General features: G+C 47.6%; 10 protein-coding genes across 10 annotated transcripts; 6 read left to right on the top strand and 4 right to left on the bottom strand.

Moving 5' to 3' along the window:
* Nucleotides 1-215: 215 nt before the first annotated feature.
* N7508_009709 (ankyrin repeat protein) lies at nucleotides 216-3,548 on the top strand (the record flags this gene model as incomplete). Its single annotated transcript, XM_058467772.1, has 1 exon — nucleotides 216-3,548. One exon carries the CDS (start codon nucleotides 216-218, stop codon nucleotides 3,546-3,548), a length of 3,333 nt encoding a protein of 1,110 aa, XP_058315618.1.
* A 106-nt stretch (nucleotides 3,549-3,654) lies between these two features.
* N7508_009708 (RTA1 domain-containing protein) lies at nucleotides 3,655-4,618 on the bottom strand (the record flags this gene model as incomplete). Its single annotated transcript, XM_058467771.1, has 3 exons — nucleotides 3,655-4,103; nucleotides 4,170-4,412; nucleotides 4,462-4,618. The coding sequence occupies 3 exons, from the start codon at nucleotides 4,616-4,618 to the stop codon at nucleotides 3,655-3,657; spliced, it is 849 nt and encodes a 282-aa protein (XP_058315617.1).
* A 329-nt stretch (nucleotides 4,619-4,947) lies between these two features.
* Nucleotides 4,948-6,375, top strand: N7508_009707 (Zn(II)2Cys6 transcription factor; the record flags this gene model as incomplete). Its single annotated transcript, XM_058467770.1, has 3 exons — nucleotides 4,948-5,016; nucleotides 5,060-5,856; nucleotides 5,907-6,375. The coding sequence occupies 3 exons, from the start codon at nucleotides 4,948-4,950 to the stop codon at nucleotides 6,373-6,375; spliced, it is 1,335 nt and encodes a 444-aa protein (XP_058315616.1).
* A 1,620-nt stretch (nucleotides 6,376-7,995) lies between these two features.
* On the top strand, nucleotides 7,996-9,120 carry N7508_009706 (agmatine deiminase family protein; the record flags this gene model as incomplete). Its single annotated transcript, XM_058467769.1, has 1 exon — nucleotides 7,996-9,120. The coding sequence occupies one exon, from the start codon at nucleotides 7,996-7,998 to the stop codon at nucleotides 9,118-9,120; it is 1,125 nt and encodes a 374-aa protein (XP_058315615.1).
* Nucleotides 9,121-9,625: 505 nt separating this feature from the next.
* N7508_009705 (Hsp20/alpha crystallin family protein) lies at nucleotides 9,626-10,924 on the bottom strand (the record flags this gene model as incomplete). Its single annotated transcript, XM_058467768.1, has 1 exon — nucleotides 9,626-10,924. The coding sequence occupies one exon, from the start codon at nucleotides 10,922-10,924 to the stop codon at nucleotides 9,626-9,628; it is 1,299 nt and encodes a 432-aa protein (XP_058315614.1).
* A 505-nt stretch (nucleotides 10,925-11,429) lies between these two features.
* On the bottom strand, nucleotides 11,430-11,636 carry N7508_009704 (uncharacterized protein; the record flags this gene model as incomplete). The annotated part of the gene is made up of 1 exon (XM_058467767.1): nucleotides 11,430-11,636. The coding sequence occupies one exon, from the start codon at nucleotides 11,634-11,636 to the stop codon at nucleotides 11,430-11,432; it is 207 nt and encodes a 68-aa protein (XP_058315613.1).
* Nucleotides 11,637-11,983: 347 nt separating this feature from the next.
* Nucleotides 11,984-13,555, top strand: N7508_009703 (uncharacterized protein; the record flags this gene model as incomplete). Its single annotated transcript, XM_058467766.1, has 3 exons — nucleotides 11,984-12,268; nucleotides 12,320-12,564; nucleotides 12,616-13,555. 3 exons carry the CDS (start codon nucleotides 11,984-11,986, stop codon nucleotides 13,553-13,555), a joined length of 1,470 nt encoding a protein of 489 aa, XP_058315612.1.
* A 1,877-nt stretch (nucleotides 13,556-15,432) lies between these two features.
* Nucleotides 15,433-18,146, top strand: N7508_009702 (uncharacterized protein; the record flags this gene model as incomplete). The annotated part of the gene is made up of 4 exons (XM_058467765.1): nucleotides 15,433-15,770; nucleotides 15,838-15,949; nucleotides 15,998-16,731; nucleotides 16,787-18,146. The coding sequence occupies 4 exons, from the start codon at nucleotides 15,433-15,435 to the stop codon at nucleotides 18,144-18,146; spliced, it is 2,544 nt and encodes an 847-aa protein (XP_058315611.1).
* A 2,477-nt stretch (nucleotides 18,147-20,623) lies between these two features.
* Nucleotides 20,624-21,447, bottom strand: N7508_009701 (uncharacterized protein; the record flags this gene model as incomplete). The annotated part of the gene is made up of 2 exons (XM_058467764.1): nucleotides 20,624-20,743; nucleotides 20,800-21,447. 2 exons carry the CDS (start codon nucleotides 21,445-21,447, stop codon nucleotides 20,624-20,626), a joined length of 768 nt encoding a protein of 255 aa, XP_058315610.1.
* A 3,012-nt stretch (nucleotides 21,448-24,459) lies between these two features.
* N7508_009700 (putative pyridine nucleotide-disulfide oxidoreductase) lies at nucleotides 24,460-26,187 on the top strand (the record flags this gene model as incomplete). Its single annotated transcript, XM_058467763.1, has 1 exon — nucleotides 24,460-26,187. One exon carries the CDS (start codon nucleotides 24,460-24,462, stop codon nucleotides 26,185-26,187), a length of 1,728 nt encoding a protein of 575 aa, XP_058315609.1.
* Between the last annotated feature and the right edge of the window lie 200 nt (nucleotides 26,188-26,387).

Raw genomic sequence — 26,387 nt, 5'->3', positions numbered from 1 at the left:
CAGATCTGGGCTACTGTGGGCCCATTCCCTGTTGAGCTTGGTTCGATTCTTAGCTTCAAGTGCATCTGCCAGAAAGTTCAACTCTCGACTTGATCTTATTCACACCCATCATGGAATAACAATTCAGCCAATATCAATATTCTTATAATACCTACACCAACACCCATACCATACTACCCACCTATACTATTTACAGCACCACCAATCCACCCAAAATGCCACCCTCCCGCTCCAGCCTAACAAGCGACCACGAGAGACTAGAACCACGCCTTCTCCGCGCAGCAGAAACAAACGACCCAGAAGCCCTGTCACACACAATATCCCTCGCGCGCGACACAAATCAACTAACAGACAATTTCCTGCGCATAGGATTGATGCGCAGCGCCGAACGCGCAAACATTGCCGCAACAAAATACCTACTGTCCATAGGCGCAAAGACAGACGTCGCAACCACCCGACTCTCCCCGCTTCACCGCGCCGTCGAGCGAAATCATTATGAGATTGTGGAGTTATTGCTTGGCGCTGGTGCCTCGGCGGATTGTGTTGATAAGGAGGGGCGCACGCCGCTTATGATGGCTGCTTGGAAGAATCATGGGAGGATTTTGGGGTTGTTACTTGCCCGTGGGGCGAATGTGAATAAGAAGGATTTGAGGAGGAGGAATGCTTTGCATAATCTTGCCGCTGATAAGGATTGTCGGTGGGGATGGGGGGAGGAGGTTGTTAGGTTGTTGTTGACGACTAATGTTACGCTTGGGGGGGAGGAGGGTGTTGATGAATTGGGTAGGACGCCGTTGCATTGGGCTTGTGCGAGTGGGAATTGGGGGCTTGCTGAGATGTTGCTTGCCAGCCGGGAGACGGGGAAGGCGATTGAGATTGATGCTGTTGAGTTGAGGGGGAAGACTGCTTTGCATGTTGCTACTGCTCATGACCGTATTGATATTGTGCTCTTGTTGCTTGAGCATGGGGCTTCGGTCAATGCTGCTAGTGACGGTGGTTGGACGCCTTTGCATAATGCTTGTGATAAGGGGTGTGAGGGCATTGTGAGGATTTTGCTGAAGGCTGGGGCGTTGGTGAATGCTCAGTTGTTGAATGGCGTTACACCTTTGCATCTTGCTGCGCAGGGTGGACATCGCGAGGTTGTGGAGTGCTTGCTTGAGAGAGATGATTTGAAGAGGAGGGTCAGGGATAATTTTGGGAGTACGCCGTTTCTCAGGGCTGCGCAATTTAAGCGCAAGGATATTGTGTTGTTGTTGGCGCCGTTTAACAATGTCGAATCTCTGTCTGATGATATCAAGGATGCCTGTGCTGCGTTTGATGCGACGGTTGTTGATTTTGGCAACTTCCACAATGAGAATCGCGTCAAGCGCATGTCTGTTTTTGATCTGCTGTATGGCAGGGATCGAGAGAATCCTCGCAAGCAGGCTGTGACGACTATTCCGGCCGATAGTCGCGCGACTGATTTCAGGTGGATTCATCTGCCTGCTAATAATATGGCCTGGGTGGAAGCTTTGCTGACCAAATCATTTATTGAGGAGGGGGCTCATGATGTTGATGGTTTTAAGGGACTGGAGAAATCGTTCAACTATCAACATCGAGGTCAGCGGACTCATTCACATTTCATGCGGCCGTTGTGTCAAAACACACCGCGGACGATGATGCGACGATGGGAGGAAGAGAAAGAGAAAGAAACCGAGGAGGAGCTGTCAGAAGGACAAGCCAAACCAGAGCATACATCTCGCAAACAGAAAGGCGGCAAGATGGAGCGAGTCGATTCACACTCCCAAGATGAACCAGCGAAGAAAGGCAAAAGCAATCAGAACCAGAATCAGAAACGTGGCAAGTCGGGAAGTGTACCAGGGACCCCCAAGTCTGAAACAAAAGGCAAGTCGCCTTGGGGACCGAGTGAGAAACAGACTCGATCATCGCCTCTGTTGTCATCAATGTGCAAAGACCCTCATCCTCTTGTCTCGGCCTGTAACATCTGCGTCTTCATGCCATACCTCCACTTCGAGACAACAGAGCGAAGACAAAAGATGCAAGATGCTATTCAACGCGCCGAGACATTGGAATTCATTCCAGGAGGAATGAAGAGAATGCGCACAAGAGACGAAATGCTCATCGATGCACATCTCTCATCCTCCACAACCTCTCTGCACGTCCGCAGAACACTAGACCAATTCTTCTACCCAAATATCGATACCAGGAGCCGCGACCAGGACCAAGTGGTATATCGATACCAAACCAAAAGTCCAGGGATGGGTTCCGACCCCAAGATCTTCATGGTCGACCAACTGTGGATGTGGATTCTCGGCACGAACCTCATTGTCACAGGGTTCCCACAAAGATGGGACCAACCCAAGAACGACCCGCTCAACGTACTAGATGGGATTATCGAGGATATCAATTCCAAGACTCGCGACCCGGTCAAGTCAGTATATGACCTAGCAATTATCATTACAAGTCGATGCTCGGGAGTCTTTGATCGACACCGGCTAGGCGATGAGGAATACCAATTCCTGGATATGTTCGAGTCATCCATCGGTATAGCAACGGACAAGGAGACTCTTCTATTTAACCAATTCAACCACGCCTCCGTGCAAGCATCCGACTGGCTAAAAAGCCACCGCAAGCTCAACGGATCATTCTCAAAATCGGTCGACGAAGATGGCCTGACAAGCGATTACTGCGACGAAGACGGTCAACCACTCTTCGTTGACCGGCTCCTAGACATCGGACAAGAAACCGATCTCTTAGCCGAAACAAAAGACATCCGCGACGAACTAAACATGATACGCACAGTCCTTGAACACCAAAAATACGTCCTGATCGATTTCCAAGATGTTATTTGCGAGACATATCAAGGCCAGCATCGCTCCCAGGTCGAAGTGAAGAAACGGTTCAAGGATCAGCAGCGCGTTATCGATATGCACCTCAAGGATATCGATCGAATGGATAAACAGGCCGAACGCATCTACCACTCTATCACTGACCTGCTAGATCTAAAACAGAAACATGCCAATGCCTTCGAGGCTCGCTTTGCGCGTGATCAGGCTGCTGGTACTACACGCCAGAGTAAGACGATTATGGTCTTCACCATTGTCACGATCGTCTTTTTGCCGCTGTCGTTTATCACGTCCATTTTCACGATCAATATGAAGGAATTCGATAATTTGAATCTTGGCTATGTGGCTAAGTATACCTTCGGCATTGGCTTTGCGATTTCCATCCCGCTTGTCTGGGTTGCCTTGACCGTTGATGATATTGGTGGTTTCTTCCGTGTTGGCAGTCGGCGCTGGCTGGCTGGGCGGAAGAAGGCTGCTGCGCCGGCTGAACGGGAGGGACCGTTGCAGGCGCTGGAGATGGAGAAGATTATTAGCCTGTCACGTATGCGTCGGAGTGTGGACGTTGAATATGGGGGAAATTTGTTGCCTGTGTCCACGCGCGGCTCTGCCGTGTCTAAGCGGCCTGGTTTATATGCTAATGGTTTGGGCAATGGGGTGAGGAAAAGTTATGATGCTCGGTCAAGTAATGACTACAGATCACGATGATATGATTACGGCTTATGATGTTTTGCTTGTTTGTTTCTGGCGTTGGCTATTTGTTTTCCATGCAGAAGTTGAATACCCGTCTCTATAGAGCTAAACAAAACTCGATCTATAACTGTATCGTCTCCGTATATCCACTCTGTCTATCCTTCCCATCACCTAGGATCTCCGCCGGGTGATATACATTCATCACAACCATAGCAATCCACATCAGCAATCCATCGAAGATATACATGAACGCCTCATGTGTCATGATATACCCACTGTATCCCTGACTATACTCAACAAGACGGTAAACAGACCGAATAAGAATCAGAATGCTGACAGTATACAGCGCCAAGATAACAGTAAACCAGTTACGCTGCTTCCAACCCTGGCCCTGGGTTAGGATAAGGTCGTTTTGTGACTTGGAGGTTGGATGGCGGGAGATGCGGAAGTGGAAGACTGTCGTGACAATCACGAAGAAGCCGAAGAAAAGTAGTTGGATGACTAGACCGCCGATTGTTACGTTTGAACCTGTTTGGTGCATGGATGCTCCTGCAGACATAAGACCGCCACCTATATGAGTGGGTTTTGTGAGATTATTACCTTGGGCATGTTCCCCATTGGAGTTGAAATACTTACCAGCACACTGTAGGAGGAACGAGAAGACATCACCAGACACGAAGATCTTTGTCATCCATCTCACTGGCACCAAGCTCTGAGTTTCTGCCTGGAGGTAGGTCACTGTTCGGCCTAGGACCATGTAGACAGATGCGGCGTATAGTGGAGGAGCGAGCAGAATCAGGAGGGTTTGAATTGCGTATAGGGGAATTCCGTAGTAATTGTCATGTGAGGCTGCGCGACAGATGTATCCGATAATTTGGACTATAGAGGTTAGGAATAAGCATATCGCGAAAGCAATTGAACAACTTACAGATACCACCGATCAAGAACGGAATGAAGTACATGCATCGTGACTTGTAGATTTGGTAAGCATGGTAGGCAGTTGAGGCACCGAAGAGAATAATGAAGATGACAGCTGCCGGAATTGAAGGATTGTAACCATAGATATTATGCTCGCCTGAAGCCATCTTGGGCTGAAAAGTGAAGATTTAGATATTTTCATTCTATCTAGGGTCCATCGGTCTTTATAAGAAGGCCCAATCCCTCAGCCCTCCCACTCCAACCCTCGTGGATATGAAACAGAATCAGATCTTATCTCCACTATCAAATCTAGGCAGGCATTCCTTTCACTGTGATTCGAGTTATTATTATCTGGCGACATGCATTTTGCTCTTAGCCGATGTCAAAGTGGGTAAGTGGAGCCTCGCGTTCGAATCCGTATTCGCATCCGCGTCCGTGTCCGTGTCCGTATCCGCACTCAAATCGACATTTGTCTCTAACTTCTCTCTATTTAGTGATGGCTCCGAGAAGATCACATCGAAAGTCGCGTAATGGGTGTCAGGAATGCAAGACGCGAAGATTGAAGGTGCGTACTCTGGCTTCACCGCGACCTTTCTAACGTGATGCAGTGCGACGAACGATATCCGTGTACTAACTGTACCAAACACGGTATTCCTTGTAGCTATACGCGACCGAATGATGCGCATGGAACGGGCAGTGCCATATCTACCCCAGCTGAGACCCTGGCCACGCGGTCGGAGTCTTTGGCCCTGCATGTCCCGTCGCCTTTCCATCGGGAGTCTTACACTCCCGCATCTTCTACACCGGCTGTCTATCCCCCCAGACGTGAGAGTAGACTTGACCTTCTACATATTCTGTCCAACGCTCCATCTGGTACCCCTTCAAACACAGATGACTGGGCATGCGATCTTGAACTCATGCACCATTACTGCACAGTGACATGCAACAGTCTCACAATTCGCGAAGATGCTCGACATGTCTGGCGAGTTGTCTTACCCATGGAGGGCTATGCAAATCAGTACTTGATGCATGGGATATTGGCACTGGCTGCCCTCCACCGCGCCTGTCTCTACCCTGCCCAGAAAGAAAAATATATCAAAGCATCTGCCTACCACCAGGCAGCCGGATTAAAAGAGTTCCGAGAACTTATTACTTCGCCAATTGACCCTAGCAACTGGCAACCCGTGTTTTGTTTTGCTTCAATGATTATGGTCTATGTTTGCGCCTCACCGATTAGGTTAGGCACAGATCGTTGGCCGGACCCGATCTTGAATGTAGTTGAATTATTCTCTGTTGTTAATGGACTTCAAACTATCATGGAGCCATGGCTGCATTCTCTTCGAAAAACACAGCTTGCGCCGTTGGTGAACTGTATTTGGCTTGAAGATGATATGCTCATCCCCAGGTGGGTTCTTACATCATCTCGGGTTTATTCGGTATAGCTAATCAGTCTAGTCCTTCGGTCATGCAACAATCTATGCTTCCCCCTGATATTCGGGACCGGATATCGCAACTTCGTCAATTCATTGATGACTATCCCTTTTCTCAACCGGCTCAGACTCTCGGCCAAAATGCTTCTACGGGACCCCCATCGACAGTTGATCACAGGGAAGATTACAATAATGCCATGAAGTTCTTCGAAACTTCAACCCGTCAACTTGAGCTCGCCGGTCCACATATCGAGACTGGTATGGTTCTCATGTGGGCTTACTCACTTTCCAAGCGTTTCCAAGAAGATCTGGAAGCTTATAGACCTGCTGCCCTTGTTCTTCTGGCTCACTGGTGCGTTTTGCTACATCTGATTGACCACTGCTGGTTCGTCAATGGTGCTTCTCGTCAATTGTTGGAGGACATTGAGAGCAAGATTCACCCGGGGTTCCAGGAGTGGCTAGTTTGGCCTAGGAGATGGGTCTATGGGAAATGATCCGCTCTGCCTGAAAGATTGAGACTTAATGCATCCAGCAAGGATTTGCGCTTATCATCTGTAGTAATCATTTTACTGGGTTCAAGCCGCACCGCTTGGTCTTCGTTGATGTGCATTCTCGTGTTTCTTCGCGGTTCAATGGCATCCGTTGAGCCACAGTCTACGAAGACTTCTTCAACCAGCTTCATCGACACTGCGGAAGATGGTCGGAGCAAAAGCCTATACTAGTCCTGAATGATATCTACATCATTCTACCACTCTGAGTGTGTTGCGCAGATCTTTCTGATGCTGGAGGCAAATTGGTCTATCTCTATCGCCCTACCTTGCAGTGACAGCGTAAAAGCGGAAGGACTTGCTATGTTCGCTTTTTGCAAGTCAACTTGGCGGGGATCTTCGTGTCTCTGAAATTGCGACCGTTTCTCTTGGTGCATAATTGGCCAAATATCAAATTATTGTTAGTTTACTGTCGATCTGAAAGCGGGGATCCTCTTGGTTCTGGACAAGCTTGGCAACGGTCCACAGCTTCCTGCAGCTTAGCGGAGCTAACTTTGCGTAATGGCTACAATCATCTTTCTCTCGAGTTTCGCTGTTGTCAGTAAACTCTCATTGTAATATCGTAAGTCGATTGAACCTGGGTCGATAGAAGAACCGGCTGGGCAACCCAGTTTCTTGTAACGTAAAGTCTCGATCTCAGTCTCAACAGCATTCTGCATTCTACCTTGTTATTGCCCAGAGTGACCTCCGCTGTCTGGAGAACCTTGCTGCCTATTATATAGCTATGTTCAGTACGGAGTACAGTGACTGGATCGCTCATCTCCGAGTTGCCTCGGCCGTCATCAAATGCGGCTGTGTCTGGAGCCAAAACAGGGTAAGCCGCGACTAAGCGATTCCCCACTAGGCTTAGCGACAGTCGGCTTGTGGCTTATGTGTGGCTCGTGTTGATGGATCAGCAATTAACGACTGCGAAGGTCCACTCGACAGGTCCGATATTGGGCTGCCTTAGTCCCACCTAGATTATGTTATATAATATACATATTTTTAATAATTACGTTCTCATTTCGACGCCTGGTAAACCAAGCGGTATCTATGCACAATACCATTAGGAGATCAAAGTTGATCGCTCTGGACTATGCAAAACGCCAGCGTAATTCGGTATACCTGAAATTGGCCTATGCTTTGTTGTAATAATCCATCACTCAGTTCTTCTGCAGGAACCGGAATCTCGGATCTCCGCCCTTGGCGAGGGCCCGCGATACCATGCTAAAAGCGCAAGCCAAACAATAAGACGCGATGCGGGACCGTTGAGAGTTTGCTGCCTATTACAATTTCCTTTTAGGACCGCGAGCCGCGGTTCCTGACGATGATTACCAAATTCAGCCATAGCGTGCCATAGAGAACGTGTAGTTTGGCGGTAAATTGTTGGAATAGGGTTTGGAAGACCGGGGCTGTGGCGTTACATTAGACCCTGACGAAAACTTATATCGAGGTGACGGAAAGCACTGCCCACGCCATATAGGCAGAAATATTAATTAACCACAGTCATAAATGATAAGGTATAAAAGCATCGCAAAGAAATGGTTCATTTACATTAGCCCCAAAGAGAACTCAACAACCGACTCTATGACCCCCAAACGTTTCTTCGTTGCTCTTCTTCAGTTACAAGCTTTTGTCGCATCAGCTATGTACCGTCCTGCAGAATGGGACCACCATGATGGAATCATTATGGCCTGGCCATCGATCGAGAACGACGCCTATGCGGATAAAGGCGGCAGTCGGGATTTAGCTGCTGCCACCCGAGATATTTCAGCAATTGCTGAAGCAGTTGCTGAATTTGAGGAGGTCACCCTGCTTGTCACCCCAGATCGTCTCAAGGAGGCAAAGAAACGGTTCAAGCACGACCCAGACGATATCATCGTCCAGCCTGTTCATGATTTTCCCAAGCTTGATTTGTGGATGCGTGACATGGCACCAACTTTCGTGTTTGATGGATGCCACCTTTCTGGTGTTGATTACAATTTTAATGGCTGGGGTAACAAATACCCCGTCGCTGCTTCCGAGTCTCTTGCGTCCCAGGTCTGTGACAACATGGACCGCCCTCGGATTTCGACCTGGCTTGTGACGGAAGGCGGCTCGCTGGAGGTTGATGGAGATGGTACTCTTCTAATCACCGAGAGCTCGATCATCAATGAAAACCGGAACCCAGGCAAAACCCGGGAACAGATCGAGGATGAGTTGCGGCGAACGCTTGGTGTCTCGAATATTATCTGGCTTCCTGGTGTTAAGGGCGGTGATGTTACTGATGGCCATGTTGATGGCCTCGCGCGTTTCGTGGCGCCAGGAAAAGTCGTTATCAGCAAACCGAACACTCTTGACAACACTCAATTCTCTGCTGTGTTTAAAGAAGCCTATTCAATCCTCTCCAACGCGACGGATGCTCATGGCCAACGTATTGAGGTTATCGAAATGGTCGAAGCCGATTTGTACTCTCTCGGATTGGACAAAGGGACTTTGAAGGATATTGAAAGTGAAGAGGAGGATTACCCTTCATTGAGCTATGTCAACTGGTTACTCGTGAATGGTGGAGTTATTTTCCCTCAATTTGGAGACAAGAAGGCCGACGCCGCGGCCTTGAAGATCATCCGTGACCTGTATCAAGATCGACGGGTGATGACTGTGCGCCTCGATCAGTTGCCATTCTTGGGCGGCGGTATTCACTGCTCCACGCAAGAAGTCCCTGCAGCCTAAATGGTGGTAACTGCGATTGATCTAGTTCGAAAGTGTGCAAGGCATCTCTTTGCCCAAGAAAATGCATGTCATGCTTGTGGAGATTTTATGTATTTATTTCTGATTTCCCTGTGGGAATAATCTTGCTTGTTATCATTCAACATGATGGGTGGTTTTCATTGGGAGGATTGACTTAAGATAGAAGTAGAAAGAAATAGCACTGACTACAAATTTGGTAGATTTCGACCATTCTCATGCAGATGACACTTACCTATTAATTGACCTTAAGCCACGAGAGAAATAAATTGACTATGGCCGCAGCTGTTTCTTGATAGGAGCCCGAACGATTTCGGATATTACTGTACTAAACGAAATGAGCTACGATTACAAGTTTCTACGAGGAAATTGTACTGATATGTATACCACCCGAGGGATTGTCCATTCTTAATTGCAAATATCAAATTATTAATACTAAACATTCAGATCCAAACGCCAACCATCAAATCTCAAAACCAACAGACTCATATCACAGCACTGGAACCTTCACATAATCCCTCGCCTCACCATCCTCAAGGTCACTGACTTCCGACTCATCGGGTGTGAAATTTTCACGGACCTTCTCATCAACCACATCACCCTTCTCCCCCTCAAGGTTTTCATCAACCTCAAGAACTACCTTCTTCTTCTGAACCTCCGGCTCAGGAACAACCTTGGGCAAAACAACATTAAGAACACCATCCTCCAACTTCGCCGAAATCTCCTCAACAACAACAAAAGCTGGCGCAGCCCTGGTCCCGAACCGGACCTCACGCTCAAAGACACCAACTTCCCGCCCACGCTCTTCCATCACGAGTCCCTGATACATATCCTCGTCAATACCAGGACGGTGAACAACACCCGCCAACCGCAGGACTGATTCCTCGGCGTCATAGTCGATGCTCAGATCACTCTTCTTCGCACCGGGGAGTGAGACGTGCACCATGTACTTGGCCGGCGTGTCGAACACATCGATGGTAGGTGTGAAATCCACTCCTTCGGGGGCGGGCTCGTCCATTGGGATTCCGAGGTTGCGGAGGAAGTTGAAGGGGAAGCCCTGGCCGATTGGGGGCCCGCCGTGTCTGCCGTGTCCGCCTCTATGGTGAGGACCTCGTCCGCGGCGGCCGAACATTCCTGCGTGCTCGTGGGGGTGGTTGTGGTGGCCCCATGGTCCGCTGCGGGGACCATGGCCGTGGCCGTATGGACCGGCGTGAGGGCCATGGCCGTACTTGCATTTGCCGCCCTTTCCTCGGAAAGGACCTGGGCCTCCGTGGCCCTTGTTCTTGCATTTTCTGCCGTCGTTCTCGCATACTGGGATCTCCGTGGTCTCAATGTCGGGATCTTTAGCTTCACCCTTTTCTTGAGATGTTTCGACGTCTTTTGGGCTAATTTCGTTCATGTAGTCGAAGGGATCAGGACCGTGGTGGTGGCCGTGTCCATGCTTTGCTCTGCCTCCTCTTCCACCAAATGGACCATGACCGGGACCTCCACGGCCTTCACCCTTGCCCTTACCACAGTGGCCACAACGGCGGTGCTGGTTATCTGGAGAGTCGGGGTCGGATGTTGAGTTGTCGTTCTTCATCTCTCCGTTGGACTCTGCGTTGGGACCTTCAGTGCCTCGTGGAAAATCCTCGCTCTGTTGGGGGTTTCCCCATCCATGACGGTGGCCGTGATGTCCACGTCTTCCATGGTGGCCTCCAGGAGCAAAGAAAGGATGATTCTCTAGGTTTCCGTTGAAAAGATCCCAGAAGGGATTAGACGGTTGATTGAGTTGATAGATGGAAGCCATCTTGAAGTTGTCGATCGATGGTACAGATAAATTTGATCTTATCAGATGTTGAAAGATGATATACTGAAAGGTATCAAGAAAAGGAATGAAGAAAAGAAAAGTGAACAACACTTGATCTGATTCCAAAATCCAGCCGACAGGTGCACCAAACAGGTCTTTATATACACATCTATTCACCCACCCAGGCAGCCAAGCTCCCCGTATTCATCTATAAAGGTGTACGTACCCAGGCCTGCCTAGACCGCATCATCTCCAATCATATTCGCCATCATGCTCGGGGCCGAGTGTCAGTTCCCCCATATGGCCAAATCCTCGGTGATGACAACGCACTACTCGATGGTTCTCGAATCTACCAAACCATAATCTGTCGGGGAGGCGAATATAGATGTCTCGATGGAGCTAACACTATCGATCAGCAGCTGAATCAGGCAGTCTGCGCCTAACTCCGAGAGTTGACTCATGGGGCTTGCGCCACTCCGAGGACGCGTGCCATATATCACGTGCATTAAATGTGGCGTAGTGGCATAGCAGATTTGATATCACGTGCCAAGTCATCTGCCTTTTGGCCTGAGGCGGAAATGGCGATTTGCCTCTTGCCGACCATTGCCCAATTGGGCCAGATTTGTGTTTGATGAGCGGTGGCTTCCGCGTCGCTGATAGGCTGAATGTCTTCCGGATTGACATGGTGCAAACATCTCACTGGGTCGACCATCTCGAAATATTATCGGGCGATTGTTCATGCAATGATGTTCAGGGCAGTTCTCGACCTCCTTGATAGGCTTCTAGCGTCTCTGACGTTAGATCCCCGCCCAATTGGAACTTAACTCCAGAAGCATTCACATTGAAGATCCCCACATTCCTGCCTTACGTAAACTGATATCTATCCTTGATATCTTCACTTACATCAATGGACCCAACTTGTTTCTCGGCAATGACGTACCCTCGTATAGTTATATCAGTTCTGATCTCGCCCTGGATATTTGACTTCTATAATCCATATCGTGTGATTCTAAACCAAATTTGTGCTGTTACCGGCCATTTGAGCCATTTTTGGTTATAATGTCACCTATATCTACAGATGACCTCCGCACATCTGCCGTACCCTCCATTGTTAAAACTGCGAAGCCTAATACCTCCAAGATCCAAACGAACACCAAGAAGCCTACCGCCCCTCAGATGGCTGAATCAAGAATGCCTTCGTACCCTGGATTGGGGCGTTGGACTCTCCTCGAGACCATGGGCAAGGGTGGATTTAGTAGTGTCTACCGTGCCGAAGACACAACCTCAGAATATGGAGAGGTTGCCATCAAGGTATTGAGAAAATATGAAATGAATAAACAACAGGTATGACGCTTGAACCACTTTGGTCTCTTGCATCCGCTAATAACTCAACAGATAGAAAATATGAACAAGGAAATTCACATCCTCGAAGAAGCCGAACACCCAAATATCGTGCAATTTGTCGACTCTTTCGAGACACGCCAATATTGTTATATCATCATGGAGCTCTGCACTGGTGGCGAGCTCTTCAACCAGGTCATTAAATTAACATACTTTAGTGAAGATCTTAGCAGACATGTTATTCTTCAAGTTGCCAAAGCTGTGGAATATCTCCATGGTACTCTAGGTGTTGTTCACCGGTAAGTCATATGTTAATCTATGCTTTTGGTCCATTCTGACTTCTATTCTAGTGATATAAAACCAGAGAACATCTTCTTCTATTCCATACCATGGAAACAAAGCAAGAAAATCAATACCGATTTTGACGAAGAGAAAGCAGATGAAGGCGAGTTCATCCCTGGCGTTGGGTGCGGCGGTATTGGAAAGATCAAACTGGGAGACTTTGGTTTGTCCAAATTGCTTCATAGTTATGGAAACCAAACCATGACACCATGTGGGACTATGGGATATGCCGCACCTGAGCTCATTTCAGATCAAGGATATTCAATGGGTGTTGATATTTGGGCTCTTGGGTGTGTCCTATTCACACTCCTGGTTGGATTCCCTCCGTTCTACGACCCAAACATCAATATCTTGAAAAGACGAGTTACCCATGGAGAATATACCTTCCAGTCTCCATGGTGGGATCCCATTTCAAAAGAGGCAAAAGACCTCGTTGCCAATCTCCTCACTGTCGATCCCGGGAAACGCTTCACTATTCAGGACTTTATGGACCATCCCTGGATCAAACAGGCGTCCGGTGAAACTAAGTCTGCATACGCAACTCCAAGCCCGGACCACCAGACCGCCTCTCCTACGAAAGAATCGAAGCCAGATCATCTTGCACCTCCCAATCTGACTGCTGGACATCAAATCGGTTCTCGTACTCCCGATACCATGAACGTTCGCGAAATCTTCGACGTTGCATTTGGAGTACATCAACAAGAAGAAGAAAGGAAAAGACGAGAGAGGATCGCTGCTGGAGGTCGAGGAACACCTGCAGAGCTTCCCATTGGATCCTTCAATAGAATCAATCATGGTCTATCGACACCAGCACAACTGCGACAGCCAAACCAGACGAATATTACATCTCCTTGGACTCGAAAAGAGAAGTCCCAAGACCCGCAGTCATTGTTTAAGCTTAGCTTGCAAAAAAGTTGTCTGCTTGAGAAACGGAGACAGAAGTCATAGCATGCTGTCTTGTGTACCAAATTGTATAATAATGGGAATATGAGAATAATGACTGTTTATAATGATGGCTCAGACGCAGATAAGAGAACTATCTAGGTAACAACATCTCTGTATTTTTCGACATTTAGGCTCTCATCTGTTACTCGTCTTCAGGCTTCGCACCTCCCTCTTCTCAACTTTCTCACCTTCTCGTCACTTCCGCCTCCTGGCGCTGTGCTCGTCACATTCAGGACAAAATAACCTTTGCTCTTGACTCTCTTCTTCCCAACTCGCCGCAACAAGCAGGCTCTGATTTTGACTTCTGGGATTTCTCGCCTTCTGCTTCTCAGTCAATACTCAACACCCTATGCTCCGCCAAATCCAGCAAACAGAGTATCCTAGCAGTTTTCATCAATACAATACGTCATAATGAGAAACAAAAATTCAACTGCAAACTTATTCGAACCTTCATATTGGTGGTGTGTAGTGGAAGTTAGACAATCACAGAAGCACCTTCCATTTTCAGCCTCATACTTCCCCGCGGTTGGCGTTCCACCAATGATATGCCCCTGAGTCCCTACCCGCCAATGAGAAGCTCGGAATGCCCAGATCTATGATGTTACCGACTCCCTTCAATTTTGCGTCGATTTCAACAGCATCTTTCGGGTTCATTCGGCCTGTGCCCGGTTTAATTCATAAGAATTGGCCGATGTCCACGCGATTGTAGTCCAACCCGGTCCTCGCTATGTTTAATATCTTTACCGACTTTTGCTTTAAACTTTCAATTTTGTTCGTTAATAGTATGAATCTCTAACTCTCATAAGATTAGAATGTATATTATATCGTTTCAAGGAAAGAGCTCAATACACCCACACATTTTGATAGGCTTTGGAAGCTCGGATAGCCCGATGTTGTTGTTTGGCATGTTTCTATATTACACCATCAGCAGGTGGAATAGGGTTAAATTGAGATAATCTAGACTTGATTGAGGACTGATAACACGCTTTAATCGTTCTCGAAGTAGAGCCGTCCAATGGAATTTTGTTTACAGCGAAGAAACCCTAACCGCGAGACGAGAAGTTCACACAAGCATGCTTTCATTCGTCAGGTCAAAGCTTCTATATTTTTGATTCGGTCCAGTATAAATCCTTGATGAGTTACACGAGCTTGTCGAGGGTATCTATAGTAATCGGATCTTTCTGTGTTGATATTCTGTGCGAAACTACAGGCATATGCTAGAAGCTTCTTTCAGATTTCATCATCTGTATATCTAAATGACAGAGGCACTCGAAAGTAGACAAAGAAACAGTAAAACTGAGAGATGGCAAGTAGGGCGAAAGCAATGAACGAAATAGTGTGCTGGCTCCGAAACCTTTGTGTAGAGTCTGTTTGATACTCCATTACATTGTTTACACGTGTTGGGTCACTGGTGCTACGTAAGCTCGCTAACCATATATTCGAACCCTATATTCCCGATACTACGGTTAGGGCGTCACATCAAGGTTTAATGCAGATGAGTGGATGCATGGAACAGAAGTATAAGTGTAGTACTTTTAGGGAATAATTGCTAGGAATGCAAGGCATTGTCCTAGACATGTCACTGCGGTCCTTGAGCTAGCAGCCGGTCATTAAATTGACACCTGCCAGAGTATGCATAACTGAAGGGGTAGATCAAATCAAGGGGGGACGGCATATGTATCTCAGTCAACATTAGGGCTTGATTTCCCACTTGTTTCCGCTTCAGGAAATGCAGGCTTCTGATTGGCGGTATCTCAGACCGAAGCAAATAGTGTCGCACTGGCAACCTATTGGCCGCTTATTTTCTAGTGAATTAAGCTAGCTATTCTCATAACTGAAGGAAAGCTCAGTTCTCCATTTAATGTCTTGTCTTTCCCAGCATGAAGAAAGGGAATGGGCAAGAAACAGAGCCACCAGAGCCACAAAGTGCCCCTGCAATTTTAAGTGGACCCTCGAGTACAGATTTAGCTTCCGCGCGGGGGACAAATAGATCTCAATCAACGCCGGTCGGAGATCCCCAACTCGGTAATGCAAAAATTGCAATTCCCCGTCAGAATCAGGACACAACCCCACGATACAGTCGAAGGGTACCACGAGCTTGTGAGGCTTGCCGACGCCGGAAATCGAAATGCAGTGGTGATACACCCCTTTGCCGACAATGCCGAGAGCTAGGGCTCATTTGTTATTACCCAGTGGGATGGAGGGAAAAAATGACAAGGTGAGACCTGGAATATGCTAGGTGGGAACACTCAAATCTTACCGTTGGATCTATGGGAACACAACAGGGAGGTTCAAAGGCTCTCAGCAGCAGTGCAAGAATATGAAAGCTTGCTGCACGACTTACGGAATGCGACAGAGTCTCGCACCAGTGGCTGGGTTAAGGCCCTCTTGGATAAAGTGTGTGAATACCCAACCCCTTTTTTGCTATCGCTGATAATTGTATAGCATGGCCAAAATACGACTGCCCCCTTTGAACACCCGCAGTCTCTTTTATCGGCATCACAGAACACGGTCGAATCCGACAAACCATCTTCACCACTGTCCATCGGGTCACTGGAAGCTATCGATAGAGTGGACGAGGACCTGAACCGCACGAACCGTACCCGCGCAACTGGCTTCATTGGAAAAACATCAGAAATCTCATGGATGAAAAGGCTCCAGAAGGAAATCAATAGATGCTCTCGAAACAAAAAGGATATCTCGGGTCCCGCCCAAGGCAAAAAGGAAGAGACAAAGGATCGAGTCTCTCTCCATACCATGAACTACCGCCTCGACGACCTCGATATTTGTGTGCCGGAGCCGATACAACTTTATACCCTACCATCAAAACCGCTCGCCGACCAGCTCATTGATGACTACCTAGAAACCGTTCACCCGTTCTTTCCTATCATCAGCAAGTCAGTATTTCGCCTTCAGTACGAAACTTTATTCGACAACTCAACCCGGCCGAGTGATAAATGGCTTGCTATTTTGAATATTATATTCGCAATATCAGCCAGACATGCACATCTTATCCGAGCACCATGGCGGGGCGATGAAAATGATCACTTGGTGTACCTGACCCGGGGTCGACGGTTGAGTATGAATGGCGAAATTTTGTTCAGCCACCCTGATCTACAGCAAGTTCAAGTGGAAGGCTTGATTGCTTTCTACCTAGCTGCATCTGATCAGATTAATCGGTAAGTATCACAGCGGCACCTCCACAGACTAGGATTTCCTAACCATGACTTGTAGAGCGTGGAGGATACAAGCTTTGGCACTGCGTTCGGCAATCACCCTCGGCATCAATCTCAAAGCCGAAAATCCCAAAAATTCCAGCATTTCAAAAGAAACACGTTATAGAGTTTGGTGGTCCTTATACACTTTCGAGCATTTGTTGGGCGTTATGACCGGTCGGGCGATTTATACCCTCGAAGGCGGTTACTCTACCCCTTTACCACTACCATTTGAAGAGCACCAACTACAAGATGACCCAATCGCTATCGAGTTACTCAATGACCCTGCATTGAGAGATGAACGGATCGGTGAGGTGATGGCGAGCTCATGGATCAGTGCCCCAGATGACACCCAGACCCCTCCGCCACGGGATCAAACATGGTTGAAAGGATTGCCGGCAAACACGGGTCTATGCTATCTCTACTACTGTGATTTGGCAGTAGTCACACAGGAGATTGTGAACAAGGTCTATTCGACAAATGCCGTGACGCTTGTGTGGTCAGAGATTGAAAGTCGACTCGATGAACTCAAGGCTCGAATCGAACTCTGGAAATCGAGTCTGCCAGCGGCGTTCGACTTTGGGAAAGAACCGACTGATGACAGTCATGAGCAGCTTCGATGTAGATTGGTTCTGGCCTTTCATTACTATAGTGCGCGGATGATCCTTGGCCGTCCCTGCTTCTGTCGGCGGGATGCACGCCAGAGGAATTCACCTTGGACTTACAGTTGTTCGATGGCCATTTTCACCCTTGAGTCGGCTACCTGCATGCTCGATCTTATTCCGGATGACCCAAATGTCTTCCAGCTTTATCACTTATGCCCGTGGTGGGGTGTGCTACGCTATCTCATGCAGGCAGCGACCATCATTCTCCTCGAGCTTTCATTTGGCTGTGTCCACGTACCGGGAAAAGAAGAGAATCTTGTGGGTCTATCGAAAAAGTCTATTCGTTGGCTCTTTGCAATGTCCGATCGCAGTGTTGGCTCGCGTCGGGCATGGCAACTCTGCGACTCCAGCTTCCGGAACCTGGCAAACAAAATGAACTATAACACCGATGATATACCTTCGCCATCGTCTCAACCAGGTAATCCTCCGACCGAGGCGATGTCTGAAACTCACTCTGGATCTGATCAAGTTGCTTCATTTGCACCCAGCGACTATCATGACCCCCGTTCTGAAGACTTGATGGATACCTTTCGACCCATACCGGAAGCTGGGTTCTACACGACGTACCTCAATTTCCCGACCCCTGATTTGACGACTTCATTGCAACTTTCATCCGAAACAGATGCTTCATATTTCCCTTACGATTCCCTCAGCGAAGAACTTATGCGATCTTTCTTGCCTTCCTTCGACGGGGACAGTGGGGAACAATGCTGATATAAGAAAAAACGTATTTATTCGCCCAGAAGACATGGAAATGACGAACACGAATTCATTTTCCATCTTGTTTCTTCGGCAGTTCTGAATCTTTCTACTCTATATCTTATACGTAACATTCTTCTCAAACTGGGAGGAAGGGCAAATAACGTTTTGGTATATCAACGCCATCAAAAGAAGACAGCTTTTGGTTTTGGTTTGAAGATGTATGTTTGAATACAAATAAAGCCTTACTAACACGGTGTTAGAATGACCTCGGAAGTCTCTACCGAGTATACAAAGGCTGCCAGCGATCAAAATGCCTCAATTGACTCGGAGACATCATCTAGGTACCGACCCGAGCCGAAATTAACCAAACTCTCCTGGTACATGTATCCTAATCATCCTCTCGCCCTCTAACCCCCGCAAGAAGCAGAACCACTCTAGATTCTTTAAGAGAACTTCCCTGGTGCAGTGACCACTGACCAAAAGAGTAGAAGGATATCAGCTACGTACTGTCCTCACGTGCCAAGTAAAAATGATTGAACCTGTCCTAAGCGAGTATGGGCAAGGAGTAAATGACATGATAATTTGTTTTCAACCCCCCAGCGCATGATCACCAGATTCCACATGGTGAAGCGGTAACAGAGATGTATCAAACATGTACCAAACATGTACCAAACATTTACCAGAGCTTAGGATGAGCCTGACACATCTCTGTTTCCCAGACACTCGACGCTAGCCCTATATCCAGTCAGATTGCGCTCTCCCCCTAACCAAACCAGATCTTGGACTATGCCCCATTCACACTACAGCGACAGAACAATTGTTCCCGAGACCTTCTCTCCTCTAGAGGAGTATCCTCGCCATCAACATTACCCTCCACGCCTGCCAAAACGCGATTGTTCCAAGAAGAAAGCGTTCCTGCTCTAAGTCCCACTTTTTCAACATCTCACGGCTTATTGATGGCTCTCCGCTGATACCGATGGCTTAATCATACAGATAACCAAGCCATTGAAAAATGCAGGGCTAATTAGCCAAGTGCTCAAATCAAGCTGCTCTTTAAATCTTCATGTACAAATCATGTTCTAAACAGAGCTAGTGCATGGCTTTACTTTCTCTGCACTCGCACGCGCGACTTCTCATTCAGTATCGCCAAACATAGTGTCCAAATCTTGATTGATTTCTGGATGTTCATGGAATTTTTAAGCGGCTTTGCATGTTTGGCGAAGGACAAGACACAAGAAAAAAACATACATCAAATAAAAAAAATTCTGTGGCTACATATTGGATGCAATCTGAAGGTATTTTACAGACGAAATATAAGCTACGAAACTGCGTGTTTAGACACCGCATTGCCAAATAGTCGTCAATGTCGCATTTGCTAAATATGAACACGTGTAAGGTTAGGTGGGTCGGTCCGACGCCATAGGGTGAACTTTACCCCCTAACAAGCTAGAGAGAGACCTCGCCAGCTAAAACTGTATGGCTAAAAAAACTGGGCAGAGGGAACCACAACTCATAAATTGAAATTTTTTTTTTGGGGCAGAAAGATGAAAATGTGCACTGAGTATGACATGTTTAGGAGGCATTGGATGGCTATCAAAAGAAGATGGTCGTGCTTGTACATCCACCATCAAAGCATGACGCCAGGTCTGCCGCGGATGTGCACGAATCAACTACGGTCGGGGTAGCCTCTAAGCGATGTGATGCGTCTAGGCAATAAGGCGCCGTACGTGTCCCACCTTGGCGTCTTCCGCTGAACTGCCCCACCGGATACTGTCTACAATATTCAGAAGGCCGAAACTAAGAAGAATGAGCTGACCGTATAGCGTAGGTACGTGGATTTATGCAATAATTTCTAGACGCAGCATGCGGTTCTGAATTGAATTGTTCTTAGTATCCAGCTTCCCTTACTGGCATCTCAAGTATATGCGACCAAGGGGTGTGGAAAATAGGGCTTCCGGTCCGCTTGGCCGTACTCAAGCAAGTGGTTTATCAAGCAACACTATAAGAGCTACTGAGAGGAAGCGAGGATCAAATCAAAAGCCATGTGGATTGTATGCAGGAGAGGCGGAGGAGGAAGGTCTGGGGCTGAGAGAGAAGCTCTCATAGAAGGGCACTAAACCCTAAGGGTCAAAACAGTTTATCTCGGAAGTCACAATGAGTGGTTTCTGGCGGCAAGTGCGTTCTGATGAAGATGGATTTCTGAGACGGCCTCGAGAAACTTGACAAGGCAAAATCTACGATGAAACAATTTTGCGGGCGCTTCAAAGTGACAGCGGTCATTATATACCAACTACATGGCGTGTGTAATATTTTTTGGGCAGGCTGTGCTCAGATACGGAGTTCAATTGTGATGGTGGCATGATAAGAAAGAAATATGGTGTCAATTTGTCTGCCAATAACAAGAACATAGAAACTTCACTTTTACCCCGTGCATATGAAACACCCAGGATAGCCCCAGTGACCTGTCCCCCATCACCCAGCGTGCGGAACTAGTTATTTGCATCGTAGTCCACAATAAGCAATGGAGTATAATCGTTTTGCTTAACTCCAAGATATTTCCCAGGGAATTGGTAAAATATCTTAGCGCTTTCAATGTCCAAGGGTTGCATCTGGGGGGGAATTCGTATCCCATCACTGATGTTGGGTTACGTGGACCGATTTGGACCGACTTCAGGTTGGCACCGGTTTCAAACTCCGGGGCAAACTCGTGGCGGAATCCCAGAACATGACCTAGCTCGTGCAAGAAAATGTTCTTCAAGTACTGAACTGTTCCTTCCTCGAATGCATCAGCGTAAACGTTCAGCACGTTCAAATCCACACTATTTGGGAAAAAGGCCGACGCAAGGACCCCAGGAATGGGATCCTTTGCGTAGGTGAGAACGAATGCGGCATCTTCAATATTTTGGACCCACTCAAACTTCACGCCGAGTTCTAGCGTATTCCATTCATTAGCGGCTTCCTTCAACCTGTTTGCTGCCAGAAGAGCGAGTTCGGGCTTAGGATATCCGTTTGCAAGAACAGCGAAGTTGACGGATTTCGTCGGTCCTGTCTTCCAGCGGGGTATATCCTTTCCAATCCCGACTTGAAGAGCTGTAGCACTGAAGGTATTGGCTATCGCCGCTGGCGTAGGCTTCTGCGTTACGCATGGGTATTTCTCGAACTTGGTCGTAGAGGAGTCACCTATGGGCGGCAGATTTTGGGACGTGGACTTCTCTGGGTCTAGGGTTTCCAATGCCTCTGGAGTAAGATCTTCTTTCAGGCCCCGAAAGAAATTGGCCCGGTTGGGGTTGATAGTGGTTTGACTGTGAGGCATGATGAACGACTTAGGTGGATCAGTGACGGTTCCACACCAGTTTGTATTGCTAAGATCCAGCTTGTAAAACCAGAATTTTAGTGCCAATACCAATCTCCTTACTAGCACCCGAGGAAATTTATATTTCGGCGTACAATTTAATATTAAACTCAAGAAATACTGCTCAAAGTTGTTTCTTTCGTCAGCATGATCCTTTGATAACTAGATACGAGTTGCTTACCGGTTGTCGTCTGATCGGTTACGAAATTCAGAAAAGTTAGAGGAGTTTCATTTTGGTAAGCAGCAGTTCAAAAGGCTAGAATTCAAAACTAACTCACTTCCACGGTCTTACTCTAAAGCTTAATAAGAGTTCTTCTGGGGCAGCCATATGTATCATATGGTCGGATATCACACCAGCAAATGATCAACTGCACTAAGGCTTGGTACGATATCCAAGCAACCTTGATTTCGAAAGTAACTATGAGCAACCCAGCATGAAGAATACGCCTTGACGTGATTTTCATGAATAAGACACGATGCCTAGGTCAATCGAAGTGCGACCTACATCGAATGCAGCACAAAGCGACCACATTTCAATCGTACTGATTTACCTTTGTCTCCATCCAAGGCAGTATCCTCCTCATACTGTGTACAACTCTTAATTTGGGAATCGAAGGATTAAAGACATCAAAAACACAGATGATAAATAAGTGCATCAGAAACGTCATTGAGAGCACCATTGATATGCCGGTCCTGACTACTTTAAAAAAAGACCAAAGACCGCATGGTCCGGTCCCGGTCCTTGCCGAGGTCTACCAGAAATTATGAAGGATGCTTCGACGTCGTCCACAAAGACTACCTCTGTATTGTTACCATTCGCATTGAAAACATTGATTCAAATAACATGATACAAGATCGCCGGATCCACCTCTATCACATCAGATTGCCCAAAGCCGACTACAGTGATGAGGGTACCTACCTTGTCGTGTTCCCAATGCCAGAGATTCCAAAGAGAACAATGGAGTTTACGAGCCAACTGTGCAGAACATCACATCGGCATCTGTGAGACGCAACTGTAGTTCCTCATCTGGTCCCTCCTGGGTTAAACTCGGTTGAACTCAGGAATTCAAATCGACACGACAAATGCCATCGTACTCCGTTATCTTCGTTGGCGGTCTTTGTGAGCTCTTGCGTTTGGTTCTCGGATTGATTTACAATCGTAATGAAGCTAATGTCTGCTCCCCGAAGCATAACGGCAAGTCAAGTGTGCCACAATGCCTATTTTCCTCCGCCGAGCACTACTATCTTACCAGTGCGCAGACGGGAAACAAAACGAATGGTTGGGCTAAGATTTGTCCCGTAACCAATAACTTCTGCAGTGTTCAGAAATTCCGTGGGATGTTCGTACTTGTCGCCAAGTACCAATGTGCCATGGAGTGGAACCTGCTGCTTTTTTTGTTATCCGCAGAGGGCTTAGAGTAGCCGGACCTCGGGGGAGGTGCACACAATAATTTTCGGCCCTACTGTCTCAGTGGAGGTGAAAGGCATGAAGCAAATCTTTTGCCCATCGGCTCTATTGAAAATTCCAGCCTTTGGCTGGTATTGTCGTCCTTTCCCACCAGGATAAAACGATGAGGCAAGCCTCGAGCTCTTTCGGAAAGTATTCAATCACCTCTTTCGATAAAGCAGGCCGGGATATGTTTGGTGACAGCTGGTGGGGATTCTTCGGTGAAAGATAGTATTGAGGCGTGGCTGTAAACGTCTCCAAAGATAATGGCGCTATTTTCATAATGGATATCAGTCGGGATACTGATCTACTTCACTATATATGCCTTACTCCGACAATATAATCCGGGTTTTCGATGGTCAAACGCAATGCTATGATTTCCTTACTTTTCTTTCATTCCTTTTTCACTTCTAACTTTACTTCCAGTCTTGCTACCAATGAATCGCGGCAGAAAAGCTAAAGAACCTTTATATAGGGGAAGGTAGGTTTTGAGCTTAAGGCCGCGTTCGAGTGCCATACTCACAATTAGTGGATATGAACGAATGTATAAAGCATTCCGTGTGAGTAACCAATAGAAGACAGAGATGCCATAGCTTGGGTAGACGCGGGATTTGATGCTTTGTTTTACTACATGTCGAAAAAAAAAGCCAAAATTTTAGACATACATACGCTTTTGGTTGAACGAGGGTAGCTAGATGAAGGAGTCAGACTCCATAAAAGGCCAACAGACAGTATCAGGTTACGATGTAATTAGGACAACCATACTAATTGCTAATTAATGCTTCTCTCATCCACCCAACAAGAATTTCAGCTAAGTGATGGTGTACTTGGATACACCCCTATGGCGAGTGGACCTTTTATGATACCTTTCCTAATCAGGATAGCGTATTGTGTGCATAACGCAACAAGTGTCCGCATAACAATGCAGTGAATATCATGCCATAATCGAGTGTGGCACCACTATGGGCCTAAATGTATATATAATGAAGAGTTCCTCCCACTAAACTCTCAGACTCCGTGGTGCTACACGTGATAATGCCAAGCCTACCACATGCTATCAACGTTCTCCCTCGACATTGACTGCTTTGTATTGCCAGCTGTCATATCTCTCAATTGCACTAAAACAACGACCAAAAACCCTTCCTTCACTGCCATGTGAGCCTGTGCCTAAATCTCCCGACATTCTCCAGTGGCACGTGCCAGTCCTTCTCACCGACCGCTCCGAAGGGTTCCGGGTTTCTCCACGAGCTTGATAGAGCCAGCCAGAGCTCAACATGTCTACGGAAGTTTGAGGATCCGACACCATTCGAAGCAAAGTGGGTCTGGCCAAAGGCTTGGGTCGAAGATCCCGATCCGGGCCTCTCCTTTCCTTACCCTACCGAACATGAGGTCATCAATGGGTCAGCGGACAGTATACCGCGGATACGGAAAATGAGCCCGGAACGTGTTAGACTCCGGGTTTATACGAATGGCCTTGCAGCTTGAAATCGTTATTTACTCCTGACATACAGAGCTAATCCATTGACATGCCACCCCGGCCATTGAGCGGAATGCTCCCTTTCCGCCGACAGGCCTTGTGTCTATGGAGTCCCATACCTCGCAGTTCTCTCCACTTGACAGGCGCATTCTCCCCCAGCGGTGCCCTTTCGCATCAAAGACCGAGCCGAAGATGCCTGGCAACACAAGTCGACCATACAGTCGCTGCCCCTCATTCCGATAACCAAAAGGAACGAGTCGTCATTCTCGGATCTGGCTGGGGTGGGTACAGCCTCTCGCGCAAGCTCTCCCCCAATATCTATTCGCCAATCATCATCTCGCCTCGATCCTACTTTGTTTTCACACCTCTCCTCACGGACGCGGCAAGCGGATCCCTAGATTTCTCCAACATCGTCGAACCTGTGCGTGACCCGCGCGCCAAAGTCGACTTCATCCAAGCAGCTGCACGCGCAGTTGATTTGAACAAGAAGACTATTCTATGCGAAGCCACGGTTGTGCGGAGCGGTGTCACCGAATCGCCACGCACGGAGGACAATGAAAGGCAGACCGAGGAGGGCCCGGAGAGTACAAGCAAGAAGCCGATGCAAGAACAGCGCCAATGGGAGCAAGGCGAAATATTCGAAGTCCCATATGACAAGCTTGTCATTGCTGTTGGTGCTGTCAGTCGCACTTTTGGAACGCCGGGTGTGCGAGAGAATGCCATGTTCTTCAAGGATATCGGAGACGCCAAGAGGGTGAAGCGGCGTGTACGGGAATGCTTTGAGCTAGCAGTCTTGCCGACGACTACCCCAGAGATGCGAAAATCACTGCTGAACTTCGCCATCGTGGGAGCTGGTCCAACTGGCATTGAGCTTGCGGCTTCTCTGCGTGATTTCATCTACGCGGACATGATGGCACTGTACCCAGCTCTCAACGAGATCCCAAAGCTAAATCTCTATGATGTTGCACCAAAGGTGCTGTCTATGTTTGACGAGTCACTATCTCGCTATGCGATGGAGACAATGAAGAGTGAGGGTATTGATATCAAGACCTCCCACCACGTCAAAAGCTTGAGGTGGGGCCCGCCGGGTGCTCCTCCACCGTACGAGATGGATCCCAAGCGCTGTCTGACTTTGACGACTGAAGAGGAGGGCGAGGTTGGCGTTGGAATGTGTGTTTGGGCAACTGGAAATGCCATGCCGAAATTCATCACCCAATGTCTCAATGAAGTCGACCCCCTTCCTGAAGGCTCGGTTCTCACCATTGAAGGATCTTCTGCTACGCCTGCTAGCGCGGAGCAAACATGGAAATTCAAGAAAGCACCCAAGAAGGGCCCACTCCTCGTCGACGGTCACCTCCGTGTCCAGCTTGAAAACAAATCTGGCCAGACGGCCGTTCTCCGAGACGTCTTCGCACTTGGCGATAATGCCATGCCAGAGACTGGCGCCCCACCGGCGACAGCACAGGCTACCTTTCAAGAAGCCAAATGGCTGGCATCGCGACTGAACAAGGATGATATGGCCCAGACTCCACCATTCTCCTTCAAGAACCTGGGCACGATGGCCTATATTGGCAACGAGAGAGCGTTGATGCAGATTCCTCACGAAGATGACGGAAGCAAAAACAAGTTCCTGCCTAAAGGTATCAAGGGACGTACTGCATCGCTTATCTGGAAAGCGGCATACATTACAATGAGTATCAGTTGGCGCAATAAGTTGCGTATTGTCTTCAGATGGACTTTGAACAGGCTGTTTGGAAGGGATGTGTCGCGTTTTTGAGTGCGGATATCCTGAAAAGCTGGCCTCGTACATCGCTTCCATCAACATACTTTTTTCTCCAAACATACCTAGGAACAAAAAATAGACCAATATTCTAAAAATAATACAGTTCAGCTCATCGACAAAGGACGAGTAATGAAACGAGCATTTTGCTCGGCTGCGAAGTTAGGATACTCTGAACTCTGCCCGCTTAGCTATCC

This window comes from Penicillium antarcticum, assembly GCF_028974205.1.
Source record: "Penicillium antarcticum strain IBT 31339 chromosome Unknown utg000009l_segment0_segment0, whole genome shotgun sequence".
Classification (NCBI taxonomy): domain Eukaryota; kingdom Fungi; phylum Ascomycota; class Eurotiomycetes; order Eurotiales; family Aspergillaceae; genus Penicillium; species Penicillium antarcticum.
Note: the sequence above shows the minus strand (reverse complement) of the source record. Positions and strands in the feature narration are given on the sequence as shown.